This window comes from Cydia pomonella, chromosome 22 (assembly GCF_033807575.1).
Source record: "Cydia pomonella isolate Wapato2018A chromosome 22, ilCydPomo1, whole genome shotgun sequence".
In the NCBI taxonomy this organism is placed as follows: domain Eukaryota; kingdom Metazoa; phylum Arthropoda; class Insecta; order Lepidoptera; family Tortricidae; genus Cydia; species Cydia pomonella.
This window is the reverse complement of record NC_084724.1, coordinates 3,216,213-3,241,161: the sequence shown is the minus strand read 5'-3', so window position 1 is coordinate 3,241,161 and position 24,949 is coordinate 3,216,213. Positions and strand designations below refer to the sequence as shown.

General features: G+C 37.7%; 5 protein-coding genes across 6 annotated transcripts in view; 4 read left to right on the top strand and 1 right to left on the bottom strand.

Moving 5' to 3' along the window:
* Positions 1 to 692: 692 nt before the first annotated feature.
* Positions 693 to 5,128, top strand: LOC133530468 (kxDL motif-containing protein CG10681). 2 transcript variants are annotated; one of them, XM_061868385.1, is made up of 3 exons: positions 693 to 946; positions 2,194 to 2,415; positions 3,236 to 5,128. In XM_061868385.1, the coding sequence occupies exons 1-3, from the start codon at positions 807 to 809 to the stop codon at positions 3,516 to 3,518; spliced, it is 645 nt and encodes a 214-aa protein (XP_061724369.1). In that variant the 5' UTR covers positions 693 to 806; the 3' UTR covers positions 3,519 to 5,128. The 2 variants fall into 2 exon arrangements, with proteins under 2 accessions (XP_061724369.1, XP_061724370.1); XM_061868386.1 differs by having other exon boundaries at positions 701 to 946; positions 2,242 to 2,415.
* A 997-nt stretch (positions 5,129 to 6,125) lies between these two features.
* On the bottom strand, positions 6,126 to 7,188 carry LOC133530469 (ubiquitin-conjugating enzyme E2 T-like). The gene is made up of 2 exons (XM_061868387.1): positions 6,923 to 7,188; positions 6,126 to 6,376 (listed from the first exon to the last, which is right to left on the bottom strand). The coding sequence occupies exons 1-2, from the start codon at positions 7,176 to 7,178 to the stop codon at positions 6,156 to 6,158; spliced, it is 477 nt and encodes a 158-aa protein (XP_061724371.1). The 5' UTR covers positions 7,179 to 7,188; the 3' UTR covers positions 6,126 to 6,155.
* A 1,148-nt stretch (positions 7,189 to 8,336) lies between these two features.
* Positions 8,337 to 12,827, top strand: LOC133530404 (uncharacterized). Its single transcript, XM_061868313.1, has 2 exons — positions 8,337 to 11,604; positions 12,160 to 12,827. The coding sequence occupies exons 1-2, from the start codon at positions 8,337 to 8,339 to the stop codon at positions 12,825 to 12,827; spliced, it is 3,936 nt and encodes a 1,311-aa protein (XP_061724297.1).
* Positions 12,828 to 15,213: 2,386 nt separating this feature from the next.
* LOC133530461 (oxidative stress-induced growth inhibitor 1-like) overlaps positions 15,214 to 24,949 on the top strand; it is a 79,648-nt gene continuing 69,912 nt past the window's right edge. The window contains 1 exon segment of the mRNA XM_061868375.1: positions 15,214 to 15,461. The gene's annotated coding sequence lies outside the window, so the exon portion shown is untranslated.
* LOC133530464 (EF-hand domain-containing family member B-like) lies at positions 15,475 to 19,438 on the top strand. The gene has a single exon (XM_061868379.1). The coding sequence runs from the start codon at positions 17,347 to 17,349 to the stop codon at positions 18,910 to 18,912; it is 1,566 nt and encodes a 521-aa protein (XP_061724363.1). The 5' UTR covers positions 15,475 to 17,346; the 3' UTR covers positions 18,913 to 19,438.

Sequence of the window (24,949 nt, the reverse complement as noted above, 5' to 3'; positions counted from 1 at the left end):
TCTATCACCTCTCTACATTTAAATTACAAACCTTTGTAATTGTATATATATATATATATATATATATATATATATATATTTAGAGCGTATGTGAGGCACCTGGGTGGAAAACGTCCGTCTGGACGTATATATAGATAAGAGGTTCAACGTATACTTTTTTAGGGTTCCGTAGCCAAATGGCAAAAAACGGACCCCTAATGTATTCGTCATGTCCGTCTGTCTGTCCGTTTATGTCAGCCACTTTTTTCCGAAACTATAAGAACTATACTGTTGAAACTTGGTAAGTAGATGTATTCTTTGAATCGCATTAAGATCTTCACACAAAAATAGAAAAAAAAAAACCATACATTTTGGGGGTTCCCCATACTTAGAACCGAAACTCATTTTTTTTTTTCATCAAACCCATACGTGTGGGGTATCTATGGATAGGTCTTCAAAAATGATATTGAGGTTTCTAATATCATTTGAAAATATGATGTACATTACCATACAAACTTCCACCGAAAATTGGTTTGAACGAGATCTAGTAGTTTTCTTTTAATACGTCAAAAATGGCGTGGAACCCTTCATGGGCGAGTTCGACTCGCACTTTGCCGCTTTTTCTAATATTTTACGTCGTCAATACATTTAAAACTTTGCAAAATAATATAGCGCATCGATGAAATCCGTATAACGAAACGCTTTCTTTAAACGTCAAACGTGTTAACAACGTAAGAATAGCCATACAGAAATAAATCTAATTATTTCTGGGGCGATCCTTTCAATGTCTTGATTTTAATTAAATAATTAGTTTTTCCCAAGAAATCATGGCTAACGAAACGCCAGAAAGTGATTTCTCAATAGAATGCTTCCAAAACTACACAGCACCGGAAGTCTTTGTGCAAGGACTAGCGGGGATGGTTGACCAAACAGATGTGGAGACTATCATCAGAGCACAGAAGAATATGTAAGCTTTAGATCCGTTTTTATGATTATACCTTCAGTTAACTGTTTTGAATAGTAAGGAGACTATATATATACCGCTAACCTCATCTCAGAGCAATGCAATGCAATGCAATAGCATTTCACATGACTAGATAAAAACAAATAAGTTTGTTTACTTACCTTAATATTTTGGACATCTTAACACGGCGGGTTCTCTGTGCGTAGTCGCTTTCCTCTACAAAGCGGGAAACCACTGGGATCGGCTACGAAAACGTTGGTAGCGAATGTTTTAATAGCAGATTGACTGTGCTTCAACTCTTCATCTGTAAATAAAGTACATAGGTCTGTCATGTTGTGATACACTCTTTTAGACTGTTGCCTAACGGGCAAGAAGTTTAATATATGTATATCTTCAATTTCCTTTACAATACATCCTTCATTGAACCAATAAAATTTTAGCAGTTTTAATCCTACTATGGTTTTTTTTAAGTTCCTCCTTTAAAAGTTGGTTAAACCTTTATAAGGCAGAGGGAATATATTCCCACTTGATTTTGAACTTTATTTCAAAGTCATAGAGTTAAATAATGCATATTTTTTTACACCTTTGGGTTTAAATTGTTAAATAAGTTTTTATTCATCATAATCAAATCAGTCTTCAAGCTATAATAGAACCACTAAACTGGAATAAACTGTCACCCGTGGTATTTCCAGACGAATTCAACCTGCAAGAAAAGAGCATTTACTCCTTTCTTAAATGCCAAAAACACACTTGCAAGGCCTCCGGATGGAGGTGTCCATTGGCAGCGATAATTGCTCACCCTTAGGAGATTTGTTTGCTTATTTGTAACCTGTCATAAAAAAAATAACTGTCTGATAACTTGGGGGGTTGGTTAAGTATGTTTAAGGAAACAAAATGGCATAGTTAATATGCAAAAATTTGTATTTTTTCATTTAATATTTGTTTTATAAAAAGTATTTTAATGTTGCATATAGCGTTGTTGTATCACGAGCATTACATTTAACCCAACTAAACGATTGAAAACTGTGACATATCAATAACATTTCAAATTGATTGTCCAAGATAGCCCTAAGGCATGTGTACACGCTCGTAAGGGCCTTATCAGATAAAAATAAATTATTAATTATCTCCGAAATAGAGTTAATTATTAAAATACAGGAGAAAGTTACTTAATTTAAGCCCAGGAATGCACCCTTGTAATTAACAGAAAAAAAAACATGGTGTATATTTGCAATATTACAAATTGACAGCTCTACGGACAATGGGCATATCCTGAAAATTCGTCTGGAACATTCCAGGCTTCAACGCTTCGAGAAGACGACGGAAATGCTGACAAATTGCAACCAGCTGTCAGCGAGCCGGCTGCGCGCTGCCTCCACCGAGTTTAGGAAGCATACTCAACTGTTGCTGGATATGCGGAAGGACCTGGAGTTTATATTTAAGAAGATAAGGGCTATTAAGACTAAGCTAAGGTATGCATAAATTAATGTTGTATAAGGCATGTATAAGGTATTCTTTATATTGACACATTTTTTACTATGGCAGTAAGAAACGCATATAAAACCTCTTGAAAAATTAGCCAAACTTAGACGCAATCTTGTTACAAGCTTTTATATATACAGTGTGTCCCTAGCCATTGGACAAAGCCAAAATGTACATATGCATTAGGGTATTTAGAACCAGTGTACAAAGTATCAAACAACCGGTGTAGCGGTTTCGAAGAAATTAACAAATTACCATTTTTTACTTTGGAGCAGCCTGTATGCGTTAGTAGCTCCTAAGGTAATATCCTCAAAGAATAGTATGGAACCTTCTTCAACCTTTTTGATTATCTTTTTTATTTATGACACTAATACGAAATCTCTCTACGCTCGTGTTTCGGAAAATGGAATCTTGAGCGTTGCGAGGGTTTCAAGCCACGACGGTTAAACAAATTTTGCCACCGAGTGAAACATAAAAATTTTCACCACACCAACACAAGGAAAATAATAACTGTATAATATGAAACAAAATCAAAGCAAATCAATTCAAAATGAATGTTATTAAATATTTGTCAGTCAAAATCATCATCTAAAAGTTAATTCCACCAGCCAACATAAGAAAACAACACAAAATTTGCATTTGATTACTTTGCCCCACATGTGGATAAAATGCAACTTTCTCATCAGTTTTTGAACAATCAAGAGAGCCTTTACCAACTGGTGTGGTAAAAAATTATTTTAATGTTACTATAATATTCTATATCGTCATTTTTCACTATTACTTAATTATTTTTTCTGTACATATTTTCAGCACACAATACCCAGAAGCCTACAAGGTAGCCGTGAACGCATCACTAGCAAACAAGACACCCATAGACGAAGAATTCAAGCCCACAGAACCTCACACCGAATCCAAAATGGTGGCCACAGTGTCCACGGAAACCTTAAAACCGATCGTCAGCGAAGATAAGAAAAAAAAGAAGGAGGTTAAGATAAAAACTCCTAAGGAAGAAGTTAAGAAGGTTAGGAGTAGCAGTTCTAGTGAAACTGAGAGTGCTAGTTCGGGGGATGATAGTAGTACAGATACTGGGTGAGATTAGTTATCTTGCACTATTGTATCTCTAACGGGATTATTAAATTATGGGCGCCATTTGTAACATGACAGGTTTTGAGGATGGTCAAAATAATAAATGGTGTAAAGGTCATACCGTAAAACTACCCAACTATAGTCCAATACTGCAACTATGGTCCACAAGTTCAAAAGTTATACCAATGTTCCTTTTGGTTTACTCCTAGTTTTACCTTCCATTTATAAACATACTTTGCCTCAGAACTACAAAAATATAGTAAAATAAACACCAGACCGAGAAAAAATGAGTTTATTTTTGGACCATAGTTGGGAGCTTTGGACTATAGTTGGGTGGTTTTACGGTACACAGATTGTAATAGTACATTACGATACAAGTGGCGATAAATTAAAACACGACCGAAGGAAGTGTTTTAAATCGACACGAGTTGCGAATTACTTATTCGCACATGTATCGTACAACGTTTTACAGTACATATGGCCCTTTAAATGTTCGACACAGTAATGTAATATGCTAATTTTCGCACTAGTGCTATAAAGTAGCACCATATGTACTGTAATAGTATGTTATACAATCGTGATATAATAGAGAGCTTTTCAGTAAGCTTCGTTGCCTAAGTAAGGTACGATATTGAAAAGCTTGATTATATCACTATTGTATACTATACTTTTTCTAAGAGTCATCTAAAATAATACTTTTTTTACTATAAACCCTGAATAAGTAATGAAAATTGGTAAGTGTCTCAGTAGACAAAAATATAGTAGAAAAGAATTAACCGCGCGAATCACCGCCCGCCTGTCCCCCGTTTAGTCTTCTATCGGGGCGCGGCGGCACGTGATTGGTCAAATGTCTTTATAGTCGACTGCAGCGTATCGAAATGAATATTATAGTTGAGTTGAGCCCATACACGAAAAGCACGCAATTATAGTTTGGTATAGGAAATCTTTATTCATCCATGACAGTTGAGTAGAAAAAAAATCTTTATTGTGGTGTTACTGCTGTTATGACCACTTGAGAACTTAAGGCATAATATTCAAGTGTATTGTCTTAAGTATTACAATGAAAGGTCCCAATTGGGTCTGTATTTAAATATTACTTAGCCGTGACAAGATAGAGCTAAGTTGGCAACGATTTAATAGCCCAGCCTGTGCACATGTTAAGTAAATGTCATAATTTCATAGAAGTTTGACATTTAAATCACATGCACTGTCTGGGCTGTCAAAATCGCTGCCAACCTATCTTGGTCTGCTTCTAACTGCATTTTAAAAAATCGACAATAAAATTGCTTCAAATTATGCACAATATTTTGGATAACAACTACATGGCTACTTATCTAAAGCAAATTGTTAAATTTATGGAGTATCATCTATATTCTACATGAATGTAAATATTGTCAAAAAAATAACTTGAAATAACTGAAACCAGCAATAATAAAATAATTATTTATTTACTATTATAACACAGTTACCAGCTGAGATAATATTGTATACAATATAGAACTTACACTAACTTATTTTAATAAAGTTTAAATGATTAGGCAAAATGGTATTTTTATTTTTTAGGATAAACCATCTATTACTGGCCACCTTGCAATAAATAAATATTATACGACATTATTTTATTGTATTTTTTATTATTATTATTTTTTTTATTTGAATATGTTATTATTTTTTGGGATTATTTATGGGCATTAGTCTGAAATATTTTTTTTGAATTGAATTATTACACAAATTGACGAATTCCAATAACTGGCCCCCTTATAGGGAGCGTGCATTAACTGTAGGAGGCAGCACAGGAGCCGTCAGATTTTTGGCGCGAGGCGTAAATGTGATGTTTTTTGTTCCGATGTAGCCCACAAGATGGCAGAACCTACTATGCACAAGAAACACGTGACGTGTAAATGTACATGTTTATGGTTCTGATTCAGGCCACAAGATGGCAGACCCTCCAACGCGCACGGTCCCTATACATAAAGGATTCTGTTTAATATTTACACAACCCAAGTTTTTCAGAACTAATGTTATTTGGTTTACTGAATTATGTGAATAAATACATAGAATTCTTATTTTAGCCATTTTAGGTGGCCAGTAATAGATGGTTTACCCTATATATGGAAATATACAACTACTAAAGATACAGCTATGAATTGGCACATAAAACACACTAACATCTTCCTACAAAAGATGGAAATGAGTTAAATAAAAATTGGAAAAAAATAAAAATGATATCTGCCTGTCAGTTATTTGCAAAAACTGACAGGCCTATATTGTATAGCGAACTAGTCCCCATAAGGACGGGCTTTACAAGGGTACTAGTCCAGTGGTGTCACTCACAAATTCGAGCCAATCATACAGTCTAATGCAACTAGATGCGACCAATCGCGCGCGTGATGCGAACTCATCAATCAAATGCGTTGTGGCATTTGACTGCATGATTATCTCAAATTCGTGTGCACACCGATGTACTGGCCCTATTCTTATTGCCCGTAAGGCCCGTCCTTAGATAGATGTCAATGTTGATGTGCCATGTATCTAAGAAGTGAGGATCAGATTTGCTCCTTTGGCGGGAGGTGCGGTAATAAAAACAACGATGGCATCAATTCAAAAAGGTAACTTAAAATGATATGTAAGACTTTACTTAATATTACAATTCTACAGCATATTTATCTGTATGCAACCTTGCATTCTCCATAAATTTATCAACGTCATATTTATATTCATTTGCTACATCCAGCATCAGTGGGTCATCAGGGTTAGGGTTAGCAAGTAACGTCTGTATTGAGATGAGTAGAGTTTCTAGGGTGATCGTAGGCAGCCACGCTCCTTTGGGAGGCATTTTTAACATGTCCATGCAGATACGGCCGCCTGAAACCCAAAATATCTAATTTAGAACAAGTTTTTATTATCATTTTACAAGGCGAAATCTTGTTAAACCCTGACGACCTGACTAGTGACAAGTAAAAACAGTGACAAAGCAACATAACAGAACGATAAACAAGTCACTGATTTATCTACACACATCAAAGTTCATGTGCAGTCAGTAATATTATTCGCTTAGCACCTTCACAAGATTGAAACCACACAAATGGACACAAAACATAACTAGTCAGTGATTGAAGGCTAATTGTATTGTAGAGTCAGACCAAAATAAGTTGGCAGCGATTTTGATAGCCCAGACAGTGCCAGTATTATTTTAAACATCAAACATGAAATTATGATGTTTACTTAACAGTTGCACAACTTACCTTGGTCTGACTCTAGCACCATTGCACACAAATTTCTATCCAGGGGGGTAATTTTTCTCTGCAGCTGAATGTTTTACAATAAAGGTTTGGCATTGTACTAAATTCATTTTTAACTTTGTGATGCATAATCCAAGAAAAAGAATCACAGGACTTGAAAAACATTTACCTTTATCAATATTCGGATGGTATACTGGTGTTAGGAATTTGACGATGGGCGGCTCGAATGGGTACTTCTCCGGAATGGTTATATTAAGCTTGAACGAGCCATTTTCGTATGGAGACCCCTTGGGTCCGAGCATTTTTACCAGTAACACATCATACTGATCTTCTTTTTCCGGGTGGCAGTTCACGCCCCATGGCGGTTTCGATTGGAAAAGTTTCACTTCTCGGGCTAGTCTAGCAGTGCGTGCACTCGATATCATTGTTTTTATTTATACTTGTTTAAACGTATCTATGCATATATATGTAGCCATAGTAGATCATTAACTCAGTTGCAATTACACCTGCATCGAAGAAACATGTCTTTTACTGTGTAACCTCCCCCTACATTCAAAAATGAGCTTTAACCGAAGGAACATATGGTCCAAAATCGAACCGGATCAAGTACGGGAGTGATGCAGGCGGCCGGCCGGCGAATACAATCGCATTCCTTAAGAGATAAGCGGAGTTGTTTACGTTGTTTAGTGAAGATTTAAGTAAAGTTAAATAATTATTGATTTATAACAAACAGGAAAGTGATTGCAAGTGTGATTTACAAACTATTTGGCGTAAAGATAACTTCGTGTGTTGGAACTATTGACTTTGATACCTAGTGACAATTATCTGATTAATTATAAAGTGAATAATTTAGTGAATAAATTACTAAAATGCCTCCAATAACGCCCGAACAAACTCAATTCATTACCAAGTTAGAAGATGTGGCCGGTATGATACAAAAAACGCAATCTAACATAAAGAAGTGTCCAAAACAACGGCTAACCGAGGGTTATGTTAAACAAAGAATTAAAATGCTTGATGATTATTGGATTATGTTTAAACAAGCACACAATAGTCTCATGCATTGCACACCGCGTGAACAACGAGGAGATATCAAGTATTTTGTTAATGAAGATTATTATATTGTGGAAGACCTTTACCTCTGTTTGCATGCCGACTTAACAGATTTATTGACCAAGTGGGAGTCTGAAAAAAAGGCAATGGAATTATCTACTATGTCAACGTCGTTCCATGAAGGGCAATTACCGTTTGTAAATCTGCCAAAAATCCAATTGCCGACCTTTTCAGGGAAATATGAGGATTGGCCCACATACCAAGATTTATTCACAGCCCTCGTGCACAACACAAAATTAACAAGTGTACAAAAGTTACACTATTTAAAAACAAGTGTCTCTGGTGAAGCAGAGACATTATTGCGGCATGTACAAATAACAGAAAATAATTACACACAGGCATGGGAGTTACTTAAAAACCGTTTCGGCAACAAAAGAATGATTGTTAATTCTGTATTAAAGAAATTAGTTGGTCAGAAGAAGATTCAAACCCAGTCTTCAAATCAAATAAAACATTTACTTGATACCACTATGGAATGTATCAACAGTTTAAACAATTTAAACGTAAACACGGATTCTTGGGATCCGATAATTATCTTTCTCGTCGGACAGAAGCTGGACGCTGAGTCAGTTAAAGACTGGGAACAAACTGTACATAAGGACAGCTCAGAAGACATGCCTAAGTGGGAAGAGTTACAGAAGTTTCTGGTGGCTAAGTTTCGCACATTGGAAATGGCCGCAGCAGTTTCAATGCCTACACGTGATAAGTCACAAACTCCCAAAACATTTCATGTAGCTGAACAAGAAGAAGATGAAGAGAGTTTGTTCCAATGTGCTCATGCTAGCGTAGCATCACAGCCTACTTGTACCTATTGTAAAGGCGAACACTACATATTCAACTGCAAGGAATTTACTAAAAACTCAGTGGAAGACAGACATGATTTTGTGAGAAAGAACCGATTGTGTTACAACTGTCTTGTTCCATACCATAATGTATTTCGATGCAAACAAAAGACGTCGTGCAGGATCTGCAGAAAAAGACATCATTCTCTTCTGCATCAAACGCGAGAAGCTAATGAAGAAGTAGCTGCTACACAACCACAATCACAACCAGAACCTGACACGAAACTTACAACTTTGCACGTTTCCAAACAACAACCGAGTCGTAAAATGTTACTGGCCACAGCCCAAGTAGCGGTAAGATCAAGCGATGGTGATACACACATACTTCGAGCTCTAATCGACCCGTGCTCAGAGGCTTCATTTGTATCAGAACGAGTTGTACAATTACTGGGTTTGCCAAGAACTAGCATCAATGGAGTAGTTTCTGGACTTGAAGAAAGTACACAAATAAATATTAAGCATATGGTCGACATTACAATTTCATCAAGATATGAAAACAAAAAGACTGTTCTAGTTTCAGCTTACGTTTTAAAGTCTGTATCCACATATTTACCTTCGAAACATATTTCGATAGATTCTCAGGCCATTGAAACATTGAAATTGGCTGATCCTACCTATGACATACCCAGCAAGGTGGATATGTTGCTCGGCGCAGAAATCTACTGTCAAATTATTCAAGAAGGTTTATTAAAAATGAATGATGGGATAGTCGCTCAAAAAACTACTTTAGGATGGATACTAACGGGTCGAAAACAAATAGAAGCACAGAGCGACCAACACAACGTTACAACATTACACATAACAAGAATGGTGGCTGAAGACAATGATTTACTGCGAAGGTTCTGGGAGATAGAAACTGATGTGTACAAGAAAAAGAAAATACTGACAAAAGAAGAAGAAAAATGCGAAGAGATATACAAAAGGACAACTAAAAGAGATGAAAGCGGAAGATATACAGTACACTTACCATTGAAACAAAATGTTGAAGAAACTGTTAATCTATGTGGTGATACGAAACATCAGGCTATCAATCGATTTCAGAGTTTGGAAAGAAAATTTAGAAAAGACGATAAGTTAAAGCAGGAATACACAAATGTTATAAATGAGTACAAGGACATGGGACACTTGCGAAGATCAGAAACACAAAACGATGAAAATGCACTGTATCTTGCTCATTTGGCTGTTATTCGAGAGGACAAAGACACTAGTAAAGTGCGCGTAGTCTATGATGCTTCTGCTAAGGGCTCACACGGTCACTCTCTCAATGACACCATGATGGTAGGGCCAGTTTTACAACCAGATCTTCGGAGCCTAGTAATAGCTTGGCGAAAACACAAGATTTGCGTCGTGGGAGATATCGTGAAAATGTATAGGATGATAAATATGACAAAGGAACACATAAACCTGCAACGCATTGTCTGGAGAGATAGGCCGGAAGATGAGTTCGAGAGCTATGAGTTAACAACTGTGACTTTTGGGACCGCTGCAGCGCCATTCTTAGCAGTCCGTACATTAAACCAATTAGCCGACGATGAAGCTCACGAATTTCCAGAAACTGCACCTGTAATAAAGAAGTCGTTTTACATGGATGATCTAATGGTAGGAAATGAAAACATAGAAGAAACAAAGAAAATGTGTCAAGAAATTAAAGAAATATTGAGAAGAGGAGGATTTCGAATGCAAAAATGGTCTAGCAATTCAGATGAAGTTTTAGAATATCTAAAAGAAGATAACAGTACAAGAGACACGCTGGAAATCAAAATGGATAAAATAATAAAGATTCTTGGTTTGACCTGGAATAGACAAGACGATACGTTTGAAATTACAGTAAACTTACCTGAGATGAGAAGTCCTATAACTAAGAGGTCGATACTTTCTGATGTAGCTCGTCTTTTCGACCCCTTTGGGTGGCTAGCACCTGTAATTATAACTGCTAAAGTTTTAATTCAGAAGTTATGGTTGAGTCATCTGGGGTGGGATGATGAATTGACATCGGACTTGACAGACGAGTGGATACGCTATAGAGAAGAACTGGTAAATTTACAAAACATCAAGGTTCAGCGCTGGTTACACTTGACACGAGAAGATGATCTCATTGAGCTGCACGGATTTTCAGATGCATCCACTCAAGCTTATGCAGCTGTGACGTACCTGAAAGTTGTTAGAGGTGGTGTAGTATACGTCTCAATGATCGCATCAAGAACTAAAGTCGCACCCTTGAAGCAGCTTTCTGTTCCAAAATTAGAGCTTTGTGCTGCAGCCTTATTAGCAGAATTGATCAGTGATGTCGCAGAACTTCTGAAGATTCCTAAAAATAAAATATTTGTTTGGACAGACTCAATGGTCGTACTGGCTTGGCTGCAATCTCAACCTAGTCGCTGGAAAACATTTGTAGCGAATAGAACAGCAGATATTACCAGATTGATAGATAATGATCGTTGGAGACATGTGCAATCTGCTGACAATCCTGCGGACATCGCGACAAGAGGAGTCAAAGCGCAAGAATTAGCTACACAAGATCTGTGGTGGAATGGGCCTGACTGGCTTAAGAGAGACCAAGTAGAATATGAAAAAACAGAAATTGCACAAACAGAATTAGAATCTAAAACGACATGTCATGTACTTGTAGATGAGAGGCCTATATGGGAGAGATTTTCAACAATGTCACGAATGAAGAGAGTGCTAGCTTATTGTAGAAGAATGTTAACTGAACGAAAAAGAGAACTAGAAGAGAGTAAACATTTAACAGTTAAAGAAATGGAAAAAGTAGAAGAAGAATGTATAAGGTTTTATCAAAATCTAGTATACAGAAAAGATATAGACGATTTGAAAAAAGATGGAAGAGTTAAGAAAAGAAGTACTCTAATCACACTTGCACCATTCTTAGACGAGAAAGGTTTGTTAAGAGTGGGAGGACGTCTTCAAAATGCCTCATTGTCTGAACAGACAAAGCATCCAATTATTATTCCACGAAACCAACATATTACAAAATTAATTATTAATGAGGCCCACACTAGAACACTTCATGGTTGGAATCAGTTAATGATGACTTACGTGAAAACCAAATATTGGGTTATCGGCTTAAAGTCATCCATTCGAAAATGTATTTACAATTGCAAGACCTGTGTCATAGACAAAGCTAAAGTCAAGAATCAATTCATGGGCCAGTTGCCAACAGTCAGAGTTAACCAAAATCGACCTTTTTTAAATAGTGGCGTTGATTATGCTGGACCCGTTTTAATGAGAACCTCTAAAGGCCGAGGACATCATGCAACTAAGGGATACATTTGTTTGTTCGTATGCATGGCTACGAAAGCCATTCATCTTGAGGCTGTATCAGATCTGACTTCACAAGCTTTCATAGCTGCTTTTAGAAGATTTGTTGCGCGCAGAGGCCATTGTCAAGATATTTGGAGCGACAATGGTACCAATTTTACTGGTTCTGCTAAAGAGTTGAAATGTATGTTCGAACCTGGGAAAAACAATTTAGCCAGCGAAGTGGCAGAACTGCTGGCTACTGAAGGGACAACGTGGCACTTCATACCCCCAAGAATGCCTTCATACGGCGGCCTATGGGAAGCGGGAGTTCAGTCTGCCAAACGACATTTAGCCAGAGTAAATAAGGATACTAAACTGACTTATGAAGAATTAGCCACTCTGTTGACTCAGGTCGAGGCCTGTCTAAATAGTCGTCCTCTTTGTGAAATAGACAGTACCACAGGAGTCCCGCTGACGCCAGGACATTTCTTAGTGGGTGAGCCCTTGGTCAGTGTTCCAGACTTCAATTATGAGCACAAAAAGGTCAATATACTTACCAGATGGCAGTTAGTACAGAAGATGACACAGAACTTTTGGCGTCAATGGCAGAACGATTACCTTAACACACTGCAACAAAGATATAAGTGGCAAGTTACTGTACCAGCGCCCTGCATTGGAGATTTAGTAATCATAAAGGATGAAATTACGCCACCTACTAAATGGTTACTAGGGAGGGTCAAGTATCTTCATCCTGGAGCAGATAACCTGGTGAGAGTGGTAACTGTACAGTGCAAGGGAGACCACGAGCTTAAAAGACCTTTATCAAAATTAATATTACTTCCTAAAACATTGAATGAGTAGTTATAGACCGAATCTAGTACAGTCAAATATATGATGAAGTGAGTGAAACGATTTTGCATGTGCTGAAGTGAATATTTTTTACTAAAACGTATATATTATTGTTCATATCTTAAAATTTTCATCTTTTTTGTAAATGACGGTGCATGCCCTCTGTTTTGAATTGTTTAAATTTATTGAAAACTGTTAGTTTTGGCGGCCGGTATGTTTAAACGTATCTATGCATATATATGTAGCCATAGTAGATCATTAACTCAGTTGCAATTACACCTGCATCGAAGAAACATGTCTTTTACTGTGTAACCTCCCCCTACATTCAAAAATGAGCTTTAACCGAAGGAACAATACTAAACAATAAATTAAGAGTTGTAAAATAACACAACGAGCCCGCGATTTATACGGATTCAAATGTCATTACTGTCAAATTTAAACGTTAAAGTTGCCTGCTCAAAAGATAACATCACCCGAATAAATCTGAAATATACCACAAAATCGTTTACTCCCTTTGGTCTTTTACGTAATAATATTATGAAATGTATGAAGAAATAATTTTTCATTCACATGCTCGAAAAAGATTTTATGCGGATGTACTGAAGGACAAAGGCCTATATTTTTCACGCAGGAGTTATGGATTGTAACTTTTTTAAATTATTTATTTTATTTTATTTCTTAGGAAAACTTACAGCTAGAGTACACTATGTACTATATGCCTAAATTAACACATTAACAGTAACTATACGTTACTGCCTGCAACATAAATATGCGACGCACGTAATTATATAAATAGCATGTAAGCAATAATAGCCTATAAATAAGTTATGTTTAGTTTTACCCGCTCTATTTATACTTGTTAACCAAGAATACAACACATCTTCGGCAATGTTTGAGTTTACTTAATCTCCATTCGACCTTCCTACTATCAACCTATTCGACTAATTCATTCGTACCAAGTGGGTATTAATAAAAATATTTTATTAAATAAAAACCCTATCGTTACCTACGTCGACTCCAAGTCGACCCACCGGGCGGCGTGCTGTCGGTTTTTCCTCAAACGCTCTTTTCACCGCCCGATCGCCTCCCATTCGCTCTAGATGGACGAGACACCGAAGCCTTTGCGCCTTTATGACACCAATGAAGTTTGGTTTAGCAACTAGAGTCAGACCAAGATAAGTTGGCAGCGATTTTGACAGCCTAGACAGTCCAAGTGGTATTTTAAACCTCAAACTAACAATAACAATACACATACAAATAAAAATAACTTATTCATAACACCAAGTTACATGTTAGGCTTAGGTCTAGGAAATACATTAGGTGTTACATAATGTACAATAGGTACAGGTACATAAGTATATAATAACATAACAATCATAGTTAATACAAATTTATTATCTAAACTCATTGAGTAGGAAGTTTGTAGAACTCATCTCATGAATAAAACGTGTGATCAAGGAGCCACCTACAGTTTTAGTTTTAACTTAAAGGCCACTATGAAAGTTGCTTACTTTTTAATTGTATCCGGCATACACCGACTTCTCCGACTTGCGTAGATCGCAGTTATAGTATAGCCCTGGGCTATAACCGTGAAAATTGAAGTTCGTCAATTGCGGGCATTTTTCTCTGTCACACTAATTACGTCTTAGTGAGAGTAAAAGAGAAAGATCCCCGCAATAGGCGAGCTTCTTGCTGCGCATGGCGCGGTACGGGTTCATACCTCGCTGCTGAAACGCATCCAAGTTCTTGTGTGTGAAGTGTGCGAAGAACTACTTGGCAGATGAATTCGCAGGGAGACTTAACACTTGCACAGCCTGGGCTATCAAAATCATTGTCAACTGAGCTTGGTCTGACTTTATCTGTTCGATTCCAGCTGCCAATCAATCGTGGCTGAAAACGATGGGCCTTCGATGCCTAACCTGTCAAAGACTGACAATAAGGCGGACGAATGTTTGATATGTCACCGTATTTATTAAGAATTATTTCGCTTAAAATTCAATTTTTTTCTGCGAAAGTGTGATAAAAAACATTGTGTGGAACTCCGGGGTCAGAATATTGCAAACTCAAGTCTTGTCCCGACCATCAACCCCCTCGTTTACAAAATTTCACTTACCCCCCCCTCGTAGCAGAATGTAACATATATTATATCATATATGTGGTATGAATTAAGTTTACCGGTTATTGCTTAACAAATTAAATAATATTACATAGTTCAAATTACTAGTAAAGTGGGTAAATTATTGTAGTTGGCAACTTTATTCATAGACAATGAGCGGTTTGATATTTTACTTTAGTATGAAAATACGCATAGGGAAATCTAACAGTCACGCAAAAAATACCATAGACAAACGATCGACCCGTTCGCATCGTGTGAAATGGTTTAACAAATGTCAAATCAGCTGCTGTCAACAGAAAAGGGAAAAAGGACGAATAGCGACAGAAACACTTGGCGAAGTACGGAGATTGCTTGCTTCGTATTGTCGTAAATTCGATGTTTATTTATTCTGACCTTTAGCTACACAAAAGCTATAAGCCTCATTACCATTAACTTTACCGTAAATCATTCATATGTAAATAATTTAGTTTGTGCGTGAAATTTAGTGATACACCAGTGCGACACCGGAATGCGTTAAGCCTTACATTTTGGTGAGTAAAAACATTTTTTCTGTATCGTTAACTGCATTTTACGTTTAAAAATGTTATCATTAACAACTGCAGCGTGTTAAGTTGCAATATTGCATTGATAAAACGTTGTTTTTAAGTGTGAAAAGAGTACAAATCGATATCCACGTAGAAGGTGGTTTATTTTTTCGCCCTGTATCGATCTTGGATGCATGTGGGCCGGCGTGTTGTGGGTAACGTGAGAGGATGTTAGTGGAGTTATAACACACAATAATGTCGATCGAGGAATACGAGGGGACTACTGAAAGCGTGGGAATCTCGCATACATTATGGCACGACAATTCGTGGTTGCAACCGCGTAGTTGTATACTCGTATTATTGATACTACTACCTAGGTTGTGCTTACAACTTCTACCATAACGTCTGCAACTTTCCACTACCCTACAGGACAAACTGTGTATAATATTCAGTTATAATGGCTAAATGTCATAGGTCATACCATGTGCTATACATATTTCCTTTTAGGTTGCTTCTGTATGTCATCCATCAATAGTGTTTTTAAGTAGCAACAGACCTTATTTGTGTGTATGGTTAAGCTTTTTTCAATTTGGGTGTTGTAAATTAATAAGTTTTCTTAACCTTTTGAATGCCAGATGGCGAAGGAACATGCCGTGCGCCGGACGCAGGCGATCATGATTATCTAAGCGAAATTGAAATTTATGGAGTCCCACTTTAGTCCCTATTGCATTGGCGAAACTGTCGGCTGTAGCCGTCGTTGGCAAGTCTTTCAGATGTCGGCCATAGCCGACAGTGGCGGTCAAAAGGTTTAAAACTGAAATATTCATCTACATTCAGTTATTGAATTTTAAAATTATATGTCATTTTCAATCAAAAGGTTGTTGCTTGTCAAAAGGATGCCTTGATAGGTTATTCATATAAAGATACAATAAAAAATGTCATCCTTATGGTAAGCGACAAAGTGTTACCTTTTGGTTGAAAATGAGACGTATGGTGTGTTAGGTTTGTTATACCACCTGAAAAATATGTAATAATTTCAGTAACTCAAATTTTAAAGTCATTTATAAAGTAACAATATACACCTATACTATCCCCAATCCAAACTGAAAACAGGGGATCATAAAATACCTCATTCGCACTTGTTTAGTCGTCGCAGGAGTGAAAGAGGTGGTTATATGATCTTAGTCGTCATTTTGGAGTGCGGATAGTATAATGTAGTAGATGGTAAAGTTCGAATTTCACTTCTTAGCGGCTTAGTCTATGATGCCCAATTGCCGTCCGTCTTTTCAACGGCCACATATTCGAAATCGTTATTCACAGTGTATTGCTATACCATCTTGCTTACACATCGGAGTGGCATACTGATCCTTATCAGTTTGATAATCGTGTTAGAGTCCTACTAATCCGAGGGCCACGGAACGAATGCACGATCTGAGCGTGCATGCATCATTCATAAATTTTTATTTTTCATTGATGTTTGGTGTGTAAGCCGACCCCCATACATTTGTTAATTTAAGCCGGCATCACACTATTGCGCACGCTACGTACGCATGCTCGTTACGCACGCACGTACGGTACGCAACGCGTGCACAAATGTATGACGGATAGCGTGAGCGTCGAGCGTTTCGTAGCCGTGGCGTAGCTTTCATGCTAAGCGCTACGTTAAGTACCTATGGCTCTTTTATTGATGTCACTGCCAATTCAGTGCATACTTAGCGTGGTCGGAGTCTAGCCTTACGATGATGTAAATGCACTATAACATACACAATAAACATTTTCGATCTTTTTTTTTTATAGACATCAAATGCACTTCACTCAAATGTCAGTCACCTTTCAATACTAACGTCATTTTTATAAAAACATTTTACAATTTAAATAGATCTATCTTACAATGCCTATCGATTGCCAAAGGTCCACGTCCGGGGGTAAGGGGAACATCGGTATGTTCATAGAGAGAGATCCTAAGGTCTGCGCTGCTGGTATACCGACCGCCCAACCTGATGATAAGGTCTCTGATTCTCTCCAACATTACCTCCTGAAGGAAGAAGCGGATGCCCTCCTTAGCGACGCCATCCACCCTCCACAACCTCCAAAACCTTTACCACCTCTCAGACACCCTCCGAAGTTGGATATGCGAAATGCTTGCAACGGACTGGTTTCGCAGCTTGTCAACCCACCACCCAATACGAAGTATCAAGTCATTGCTGATAATTTAAAAGATACGGTGTATTCTTCTTATTGGACAAAGACTTTAGCGCAGTCAAAAGACCCAGTACCTATGCTGCCTGAGGGCTTTGATATAGAAGGCACAACATTCGGTAAGAAGACGAAATATCATGGAAGTTTGTATGACATCGTAATGCCTAAAGTTCCTTTACCTGATAAGACTCCGCGTGCTAAGCAGTTAGCTATCCAAACTGATAGGAATTACTGCAGGCCTCCTTATAATCCAAACTTGACATACGGGCATAGAACCGGCGTTGATAAAAGGGGGAGACATGCTCGATGCTGTCTTACTGATGATAAAATCAAGATTGGTACAAGCGGTCGCGACATTATAAACAGTGTTTTAGCTGATTACCAGACTTTTTCAAAGCCAATATTAGGAGAGGCTCTAACACCTTATAACAATATCAATGAAGTACCCCAAGGACATGCTTTTGGGAAGATAGGTCGTCCGGACAGCGTCGCAGAGTGTTTAACGAACTGCAAGATTAATCCTGAGAAGCAATACTTTAAAAAATGCTTTAATCATCTTAATAAACTTAGAAAGATGCTATCAACTCGCTATTTACCTACTTTCTTCGGTAATTTTTATTTGGGGCTTAAATTCTTTGATAAAGAACGCACAGGATGGCTACCAAAAGAAGTGGTTTACAATTACGCCGGTACAAAATTCATAAGATTCGATTCATCGTTGATAGAACCTCTACTCTTACTCTGGAATGCTTTTGATGGGCAGCAGATAGAGTATAAAACATTCGTCCGCGCCTTAAACTACAGAATACCATCCGCAGAAACACCCAAGTTACCTGATTTCCCTGACGCGTGTATAGATTATAGAACAACTTACACAGAGATGGTAAAGCCAGATCAGCCTCCTGACTGCTCGCCTATGGCAGGGGTGCCATCAGGTAGATACTTCGACTTGGATTTCCCGATAACTCCAGATTACTACTCAAAGGCCGCTAGGAATTGTCTTCCTCACGAGACAGACATGAAGGCCTGCATAAACCCTAGCGTCATGACGTTGTTTCACGTGAACCATAGAGATATGTACGCGAAGCGAGAACCAGGCGTCATTCGACGGGTGTTCGAGAAGATCGGGGAACAGTTCACTGATGAGAGTTTTAATCAGATATGGGAAGAAGCGAAGAAGTATCATTCTGAGGGTTGGGTGTGTTTCGAGACTTTCAGACGCGCTTTGGAGGCGGAACGACCTTGTTCCAAGGATTAGGACTTTTAAGTTCGTTGTGACATTTCAATAGATTAATCGATTCTGTCACGTATTAGATAAAGCTGATATTGACGACTCTGCCTTTAAAAGTCGGACCAAGCTAATTCTCCATGGCATATGCAATAAATTACAGTGTGGCAATGTCATTATTGAAGTAAATTCTGACAGATTTCTATAAAAATATTACGTTCATAATGACACTCCTCACTAAGTTTTATTTATGTCAGTGCAAAGTTAGGTTAGACGGGTTAAATATCTAAATTATACTACATATTAAATCTTAATAATAGTTATTGTATTTATGTAACTAGTCCAGTTCATCGTTTACTATTTGAATCGACTGGACTAAAAGTGTCCCTGGATTCATTTCATTTCATTTATTTCATTTTAGATTATTTTCTATTTTAGATTATTTTTTTATGTGTTTTAGTTTATATTTAATTTTGATGTTATTATTATTTTTAAATTAATTTACTTTCGACGCATTTAATTGATATGTTATTAATTATTATAATGTTCGTTATAATTATTTCTTTTATTCAACAAATACTGCAGGCAGTGTAAGCTGTACCACCACCAGTTTGACACTGTGACATTCGCTAGCGTGTGCGTAACTTTCTATGCATCTCGCTCGTAGGTACTCTCATATTAGTGTGAGCGAGATGTATAGAAAGTAAATTACGCAAACGTTAGCGAATATGTAATAAATGTGCCAGTGTCAAATATCGGACAAAAATATGAAACTGACAGCATTATACACTATAGTAATACTATGGAACATGTTTTGTGCGGAAAGAAAGCGTGTACAGTCAGCGTCAAATACTTTGTAGCAGTCAAAGTGGCCAAATAGTTCGGTACACCATACTAAATATATGGTGTACCGAACTATTTGGCATACTAAATATATGGTGTACCGAACTATTTGGCTACTTTGGTTGCTACAAATTATTTGACGCTGACTGTACATACAAGCATTTTCCATTTTATCCATGATATTATAGTCTGTTATTGACACAAGGAAAAACTAAGTTTATAAGTTTTCCTTTTTTTTTTTCAAAATTTGCTATGCATTTTTTTTAAACGAAACCTAGAATATATTATGCTGAAGCGATCGACATCAAAATCAAAGCGATTTGTTAAGATTTAGTTAGTGGAAAACGTTTTCTCCCGAAATGAAATTTCATAGAAAATGTACCGTTATTTCGCTAGGATCGCAAAGCTTCTTCACTCTTAAATTTCGCCATTAATTTAATATACGGAGGGTTCCATTGATATTAATACTAAGGATCTGCAAAAAGATTGTTCGTGATAACTAATACTGTAAGAAACTACATATACCTACACAAATAAATAAATAAAAAGACCTACACCACACCATGAGCTGTACTGTAGTCTTCAATTAAACCGTACGTAACAAATATTTAATACGTATACGATCATTAACCTAATTTATTGCGCTTATTTACAAAATTAATGAGTTTCCTTATACGCACGATTAATTATCTTACCAAAAAATATCTTAAGGTAACGGTAAAAAGACAAACTAATAACTTTATTCAGGGCTTATTACATCCATCCTGCCGCCGGGGCTTAAGATCGAAGCCGACGTCGGTGCCTATGTCTGGCCTGATGACTTGCAAGCGTCCATCCATAGTCTACGCCAATAATGGTTGCAATAGTTTTTTTTTTACGAGTCCTAATCTAACTACCTAGAACTATAAAGTGACCCTAATCCTCCTTGTACCTCCTTTAGCCGTAGCCAACGAGCCTATCGTTAACGCTCGGTAGCGTAGTGTAGTCATCTCTCTCTATCACTCCTCCATATTAGTGCGACGGTGACAGTTGCGTTTCGTACGCTATGGGGCGTTTACGATTGGCACTTTAGCTATCCAGCTACACACCCTGGGTAATGAAACGTTAAAGGGGCCCTTAGGGGCCCACTGATTATCAGTTCGTCGGACGATATCGGCCTGTCAGTTATTCGCAAAAGTTGACAATGCGAATAACTGACAGGCCGATATCGTCCGGCGAACTGGTAATCAGCGGGCACCTTTAGTGCTTGACGACGTAAGTGACAGACAGAGAATAATTGAAATAATTTTATTATTGTTTGTACTAGACAAAGAAAAACATGGTTCTGCAAAATTATTCGATAGTACTTCAAGGCCAACCGATCAAAGTACGTAATTAATTAATCATTATCTTGAAATTGTTGAATGGAATTAGACAAAAGTGATGGTGTCAGCCGATCGGCCTTGGGTAACTGCGCATTACACGATGTTACGTATGTTTTATCTTATTAGCAAATTATAGGTTCTAGAGCTATTATATATTCTACTGTACGGATGGATATAATAAATAAAAGTTCAAATGGCCGATGGCCAAGTAAGGGAAGCACATACAAATAGTTAGAAATTTTGCACTGAGCCCTCGGCGACTCCCATGGTGATGGATATCTGAGTCAAATTCAGTAACAATAATCAAAACAAATACACGTGCCGTGTAATTGTAAACAAACAGACAGACGAGGACAATAGTGTTTAGTACAAACATTAATTGCCGATTTTTGGCCTATAGTTTCCATGTGCACTAAAGATTTTGTGTTGTCCTAAGGCACCCCAGAGGTACAAAGGGCCTTCACAAGCTCGCGCCATATTTCCTATCTTCAGCGACCCTTCTGGTTCTGGCCTGGCTCCAGCTCAACCCGCTCACAATCACGCTCGCTCAATAGCTCACTTGTGACGGACCGTTGCCAACAGTGTTCAGTGCGCCCGGAGCCACGGCTTCCGTTCGGCGGTTTCCAAAGTTTCAACTGGCAAAGCAAATTGGCCTTTACTGATCAACCTAATCGAATTGAACAATTAAATCGTTTGAATTCTGATCAAAATTAGTTTTGACGCTATAGTCGAACACACTACTGATGTGACACCGCTGTACTGGCACCATTCTTAGTGTCCGTAAGGCCCGTCTTTACGAAGGGACACCCAATGGACGTTTTCCACCCGGGTGCCCCACAATCCCCACATATGCTCTTCTCACAGGACGATCCTCTTCCATCCTATCCAGGTGACCGAACCAGCGGAGTCGTGTGGCTTTGATCTCGCCAATTATATTAGGCACCGCAACCAGCTCCTCTAGCTATTCCTCCAAGTGCCATCTTCATCTCTGATAGGCCCCAGAATCTTCCGCCAGATTTTCCTCTCCGCCACTAAGAGCTCTCTCCTTTCTGAGTCAGAGTCCAAGCTTCACACCCATACATCAAAATTGGCCTAATTACAGTCTTGTAGACTCGAATCTTGGTCAATATCGTATCGAGCTGTTCCTAGTAATTAACATAATCCGCTTAAATACAAAAAGTCGTATCTCCAAACAAGTATCACAAAATTCACAGACAACGCTGCCGATTGTCTTTAACGCAACAGACCCTTGCGTGAACTAGGTTAGGCGAATTATCGATCTGTGACGTCACACTTATTACTTACGAGCGTGTTTACGTACTGCGTCACGTCCGGAATCTTCCTACGTCTTCCAGTTTTACTGAGGGGTTGGCTAAGTTATGTCATTAAATAGGTAAAAACCAAAGAAACTTAAACATAGATCAAACCATACATCTCCCATAATCCATAACAAATAGAGATAATATGTATTGATATGAAGTCAGACCAAGCTAAGTTGGCAACGATTTTGATAGCCCAGCCTGTGCGAGTGTTAAGTAAACTTCATAATTTTATAGATAGGATACATAGTTTATCAAAATCGCTGCCAACTTATCTTTGTCTGACACTATCTCCTATCTTATAGGTCGGCAACACACTTAACAACCCTTCTGGTGTTGCGGATGTCAATGGGCAACGGTTATTGCTTACCGCCAGGCGATTAGTCTCCTGGTTTGCCGCCTATATGATTAAAAAAACAATTAGCTGGTTCTGTATAGTGTACATACATATAGAGACTTTTTTCTTTTAGCTGTTAAGAGAGATGTACTGTGTAGATATTTTTGACGCGTAGTCTGTACTATACTTGCCGCAAAACTAAGTGGCGAGTCAGGTCATAATGCCGTCTCTTTCACTCTTGGTTGGTCTTAACAAGGCTAAAGAAGATAGCATTATGATCTCAGTCGCCAGTTTTGCAGCAAGTATAATCTGTGGGTTGAAAAACCTCGTTGTCGATGATTCACAATAGTTGTTGGTTCACAATTACAACCGGTAGCGTTATTTCCGTTTCCGACTTTTTGTTAAAGACCATGACCTTAGAATAGCGCTTTTTTTATGCACACTAGTTTTAGTCCACATTAAATATTTTCCTGAGTCATAGACTAGGCTTGATAAGGTCAGAAATGAACATATACGTGGAACCTTCAAGGTGGCCCCTATCCCCGAAAAGTTGAAAGAATGTCTGCGGTGGTACGAACAAGTCATGCGCATGCGAGATGACGAGATTAAAAGAGCGCTGTACCTGCTGGAAAAAGGAAGCAGAGGCCGCTATCGACGTGGTGGACCAGCATGACTAGCGTGTTAAAGGAGAGACTTCCTGATCCGACACACCTAGACAGAATGTCATGGCGCAGAAAAATTAGGAGAGCCGACCCCATATAATATGGGAATAAGCAAAGAAGAAAATAGACGCTTTGGATGTATTTGTCTAACTATGTAGGTTGTCACTGAAATTTAAGTATCTATTTAAAACTCCTGAATATTTATTAATTAATCAAAGGCACCCTCATTGCTGATAATTTTCTGATATTAGGCTATAGGAATCTTTCGAAGGGTTTTCCGCCAAAAGGGTTATCCGTTTACGACACCCTTTTGGCGTTAAGACTATTTAATTGGGAAATAAATATTACTAAACTATCTTCCACAATATACTATAGATATAACCATACCACATCTGAATCTGATATGTTCGTGATATATACACTATCAAATGCCTGTTCTCGGGCTCTTTTCGCGAACTGTATGAGAGTAATATTATTATTTATTTTATTAGTCCAGGAACTGGGGCACATTTCTCAAAAACGATATTAGACTAATAATATTTGTCCACGAACTGTCAAATAGGTTGGGTTACCACAATAATATTAGACTAATATCGTTCTAGAAATGGGCCCCTGGGTTTCGTATTCCGGACCTCTAGCTTTCTAGGCGGAATCACTGCCGATGCATTAGGCCGTGAATGCCCTTAATATCTTCCTTAAACTAGGTTAGCTGAAATATTGATTGCTGACGTCATAGTTACGCGAGTCGTAGGTATAATCTGCGTCATTCCAGATTGGGGTATTCTGAGTTTCGGCGCATGAATTTAGTATTTCTTCTAAATATTTTATTTGAATCGGGCGTAACTTTGCGGAAATCCAAATGAGTTGTAACGATTATATTGGTTTGTTAATCCGCGACATAATAACGTGTTGAGTCAATTAAGTGCTAACCCGTTATACTTACTTTGCGTAATCTTAGACGCATTTTCTACCGTTTAAACGTAAATGTTTTAAACATGTTTTTATATCCAAAAAAAGTCTAGTTTTACCATCTACTGGGAAAATAGTCCCCGCGAGTTCATTCGCATCTCGTGTCGTTTTAAAACACTCCTTTCGTTCGTGTTATAATTTATCGCCACTAGTTTCGAATTTCCTATTTTTCGCACTTGTATCGTAATCTACTTATTATTTAACTTGCCCTGTTAGTATGTATATTAGTGTGGCTATAAGTAAATCGAATGATAATCCAATATAATAATGACATGGAGTTGGGGCACACTTCCAGAATGGTATTAGACTAATATTATTAGTCCACGAATTGTCAAATCGTATGCGTTACCATGGCAACACACTAATAATATTAGACTATTTGAGAAATGGGCCCCTGATCTGATGATGGAGCTGGAAGGTGGCCATAGGAACATTAGGAACTCTAATAAAACGCAGTAACCTAATTGTGTTTGTGTTTATTAAAAGCTTTAATTGTCCGTTGAAAGAAAATTACAGTCAACGATAAAAGCTTGTATCAAAAATATTGACAAAAACTTAAATATAACTACATCA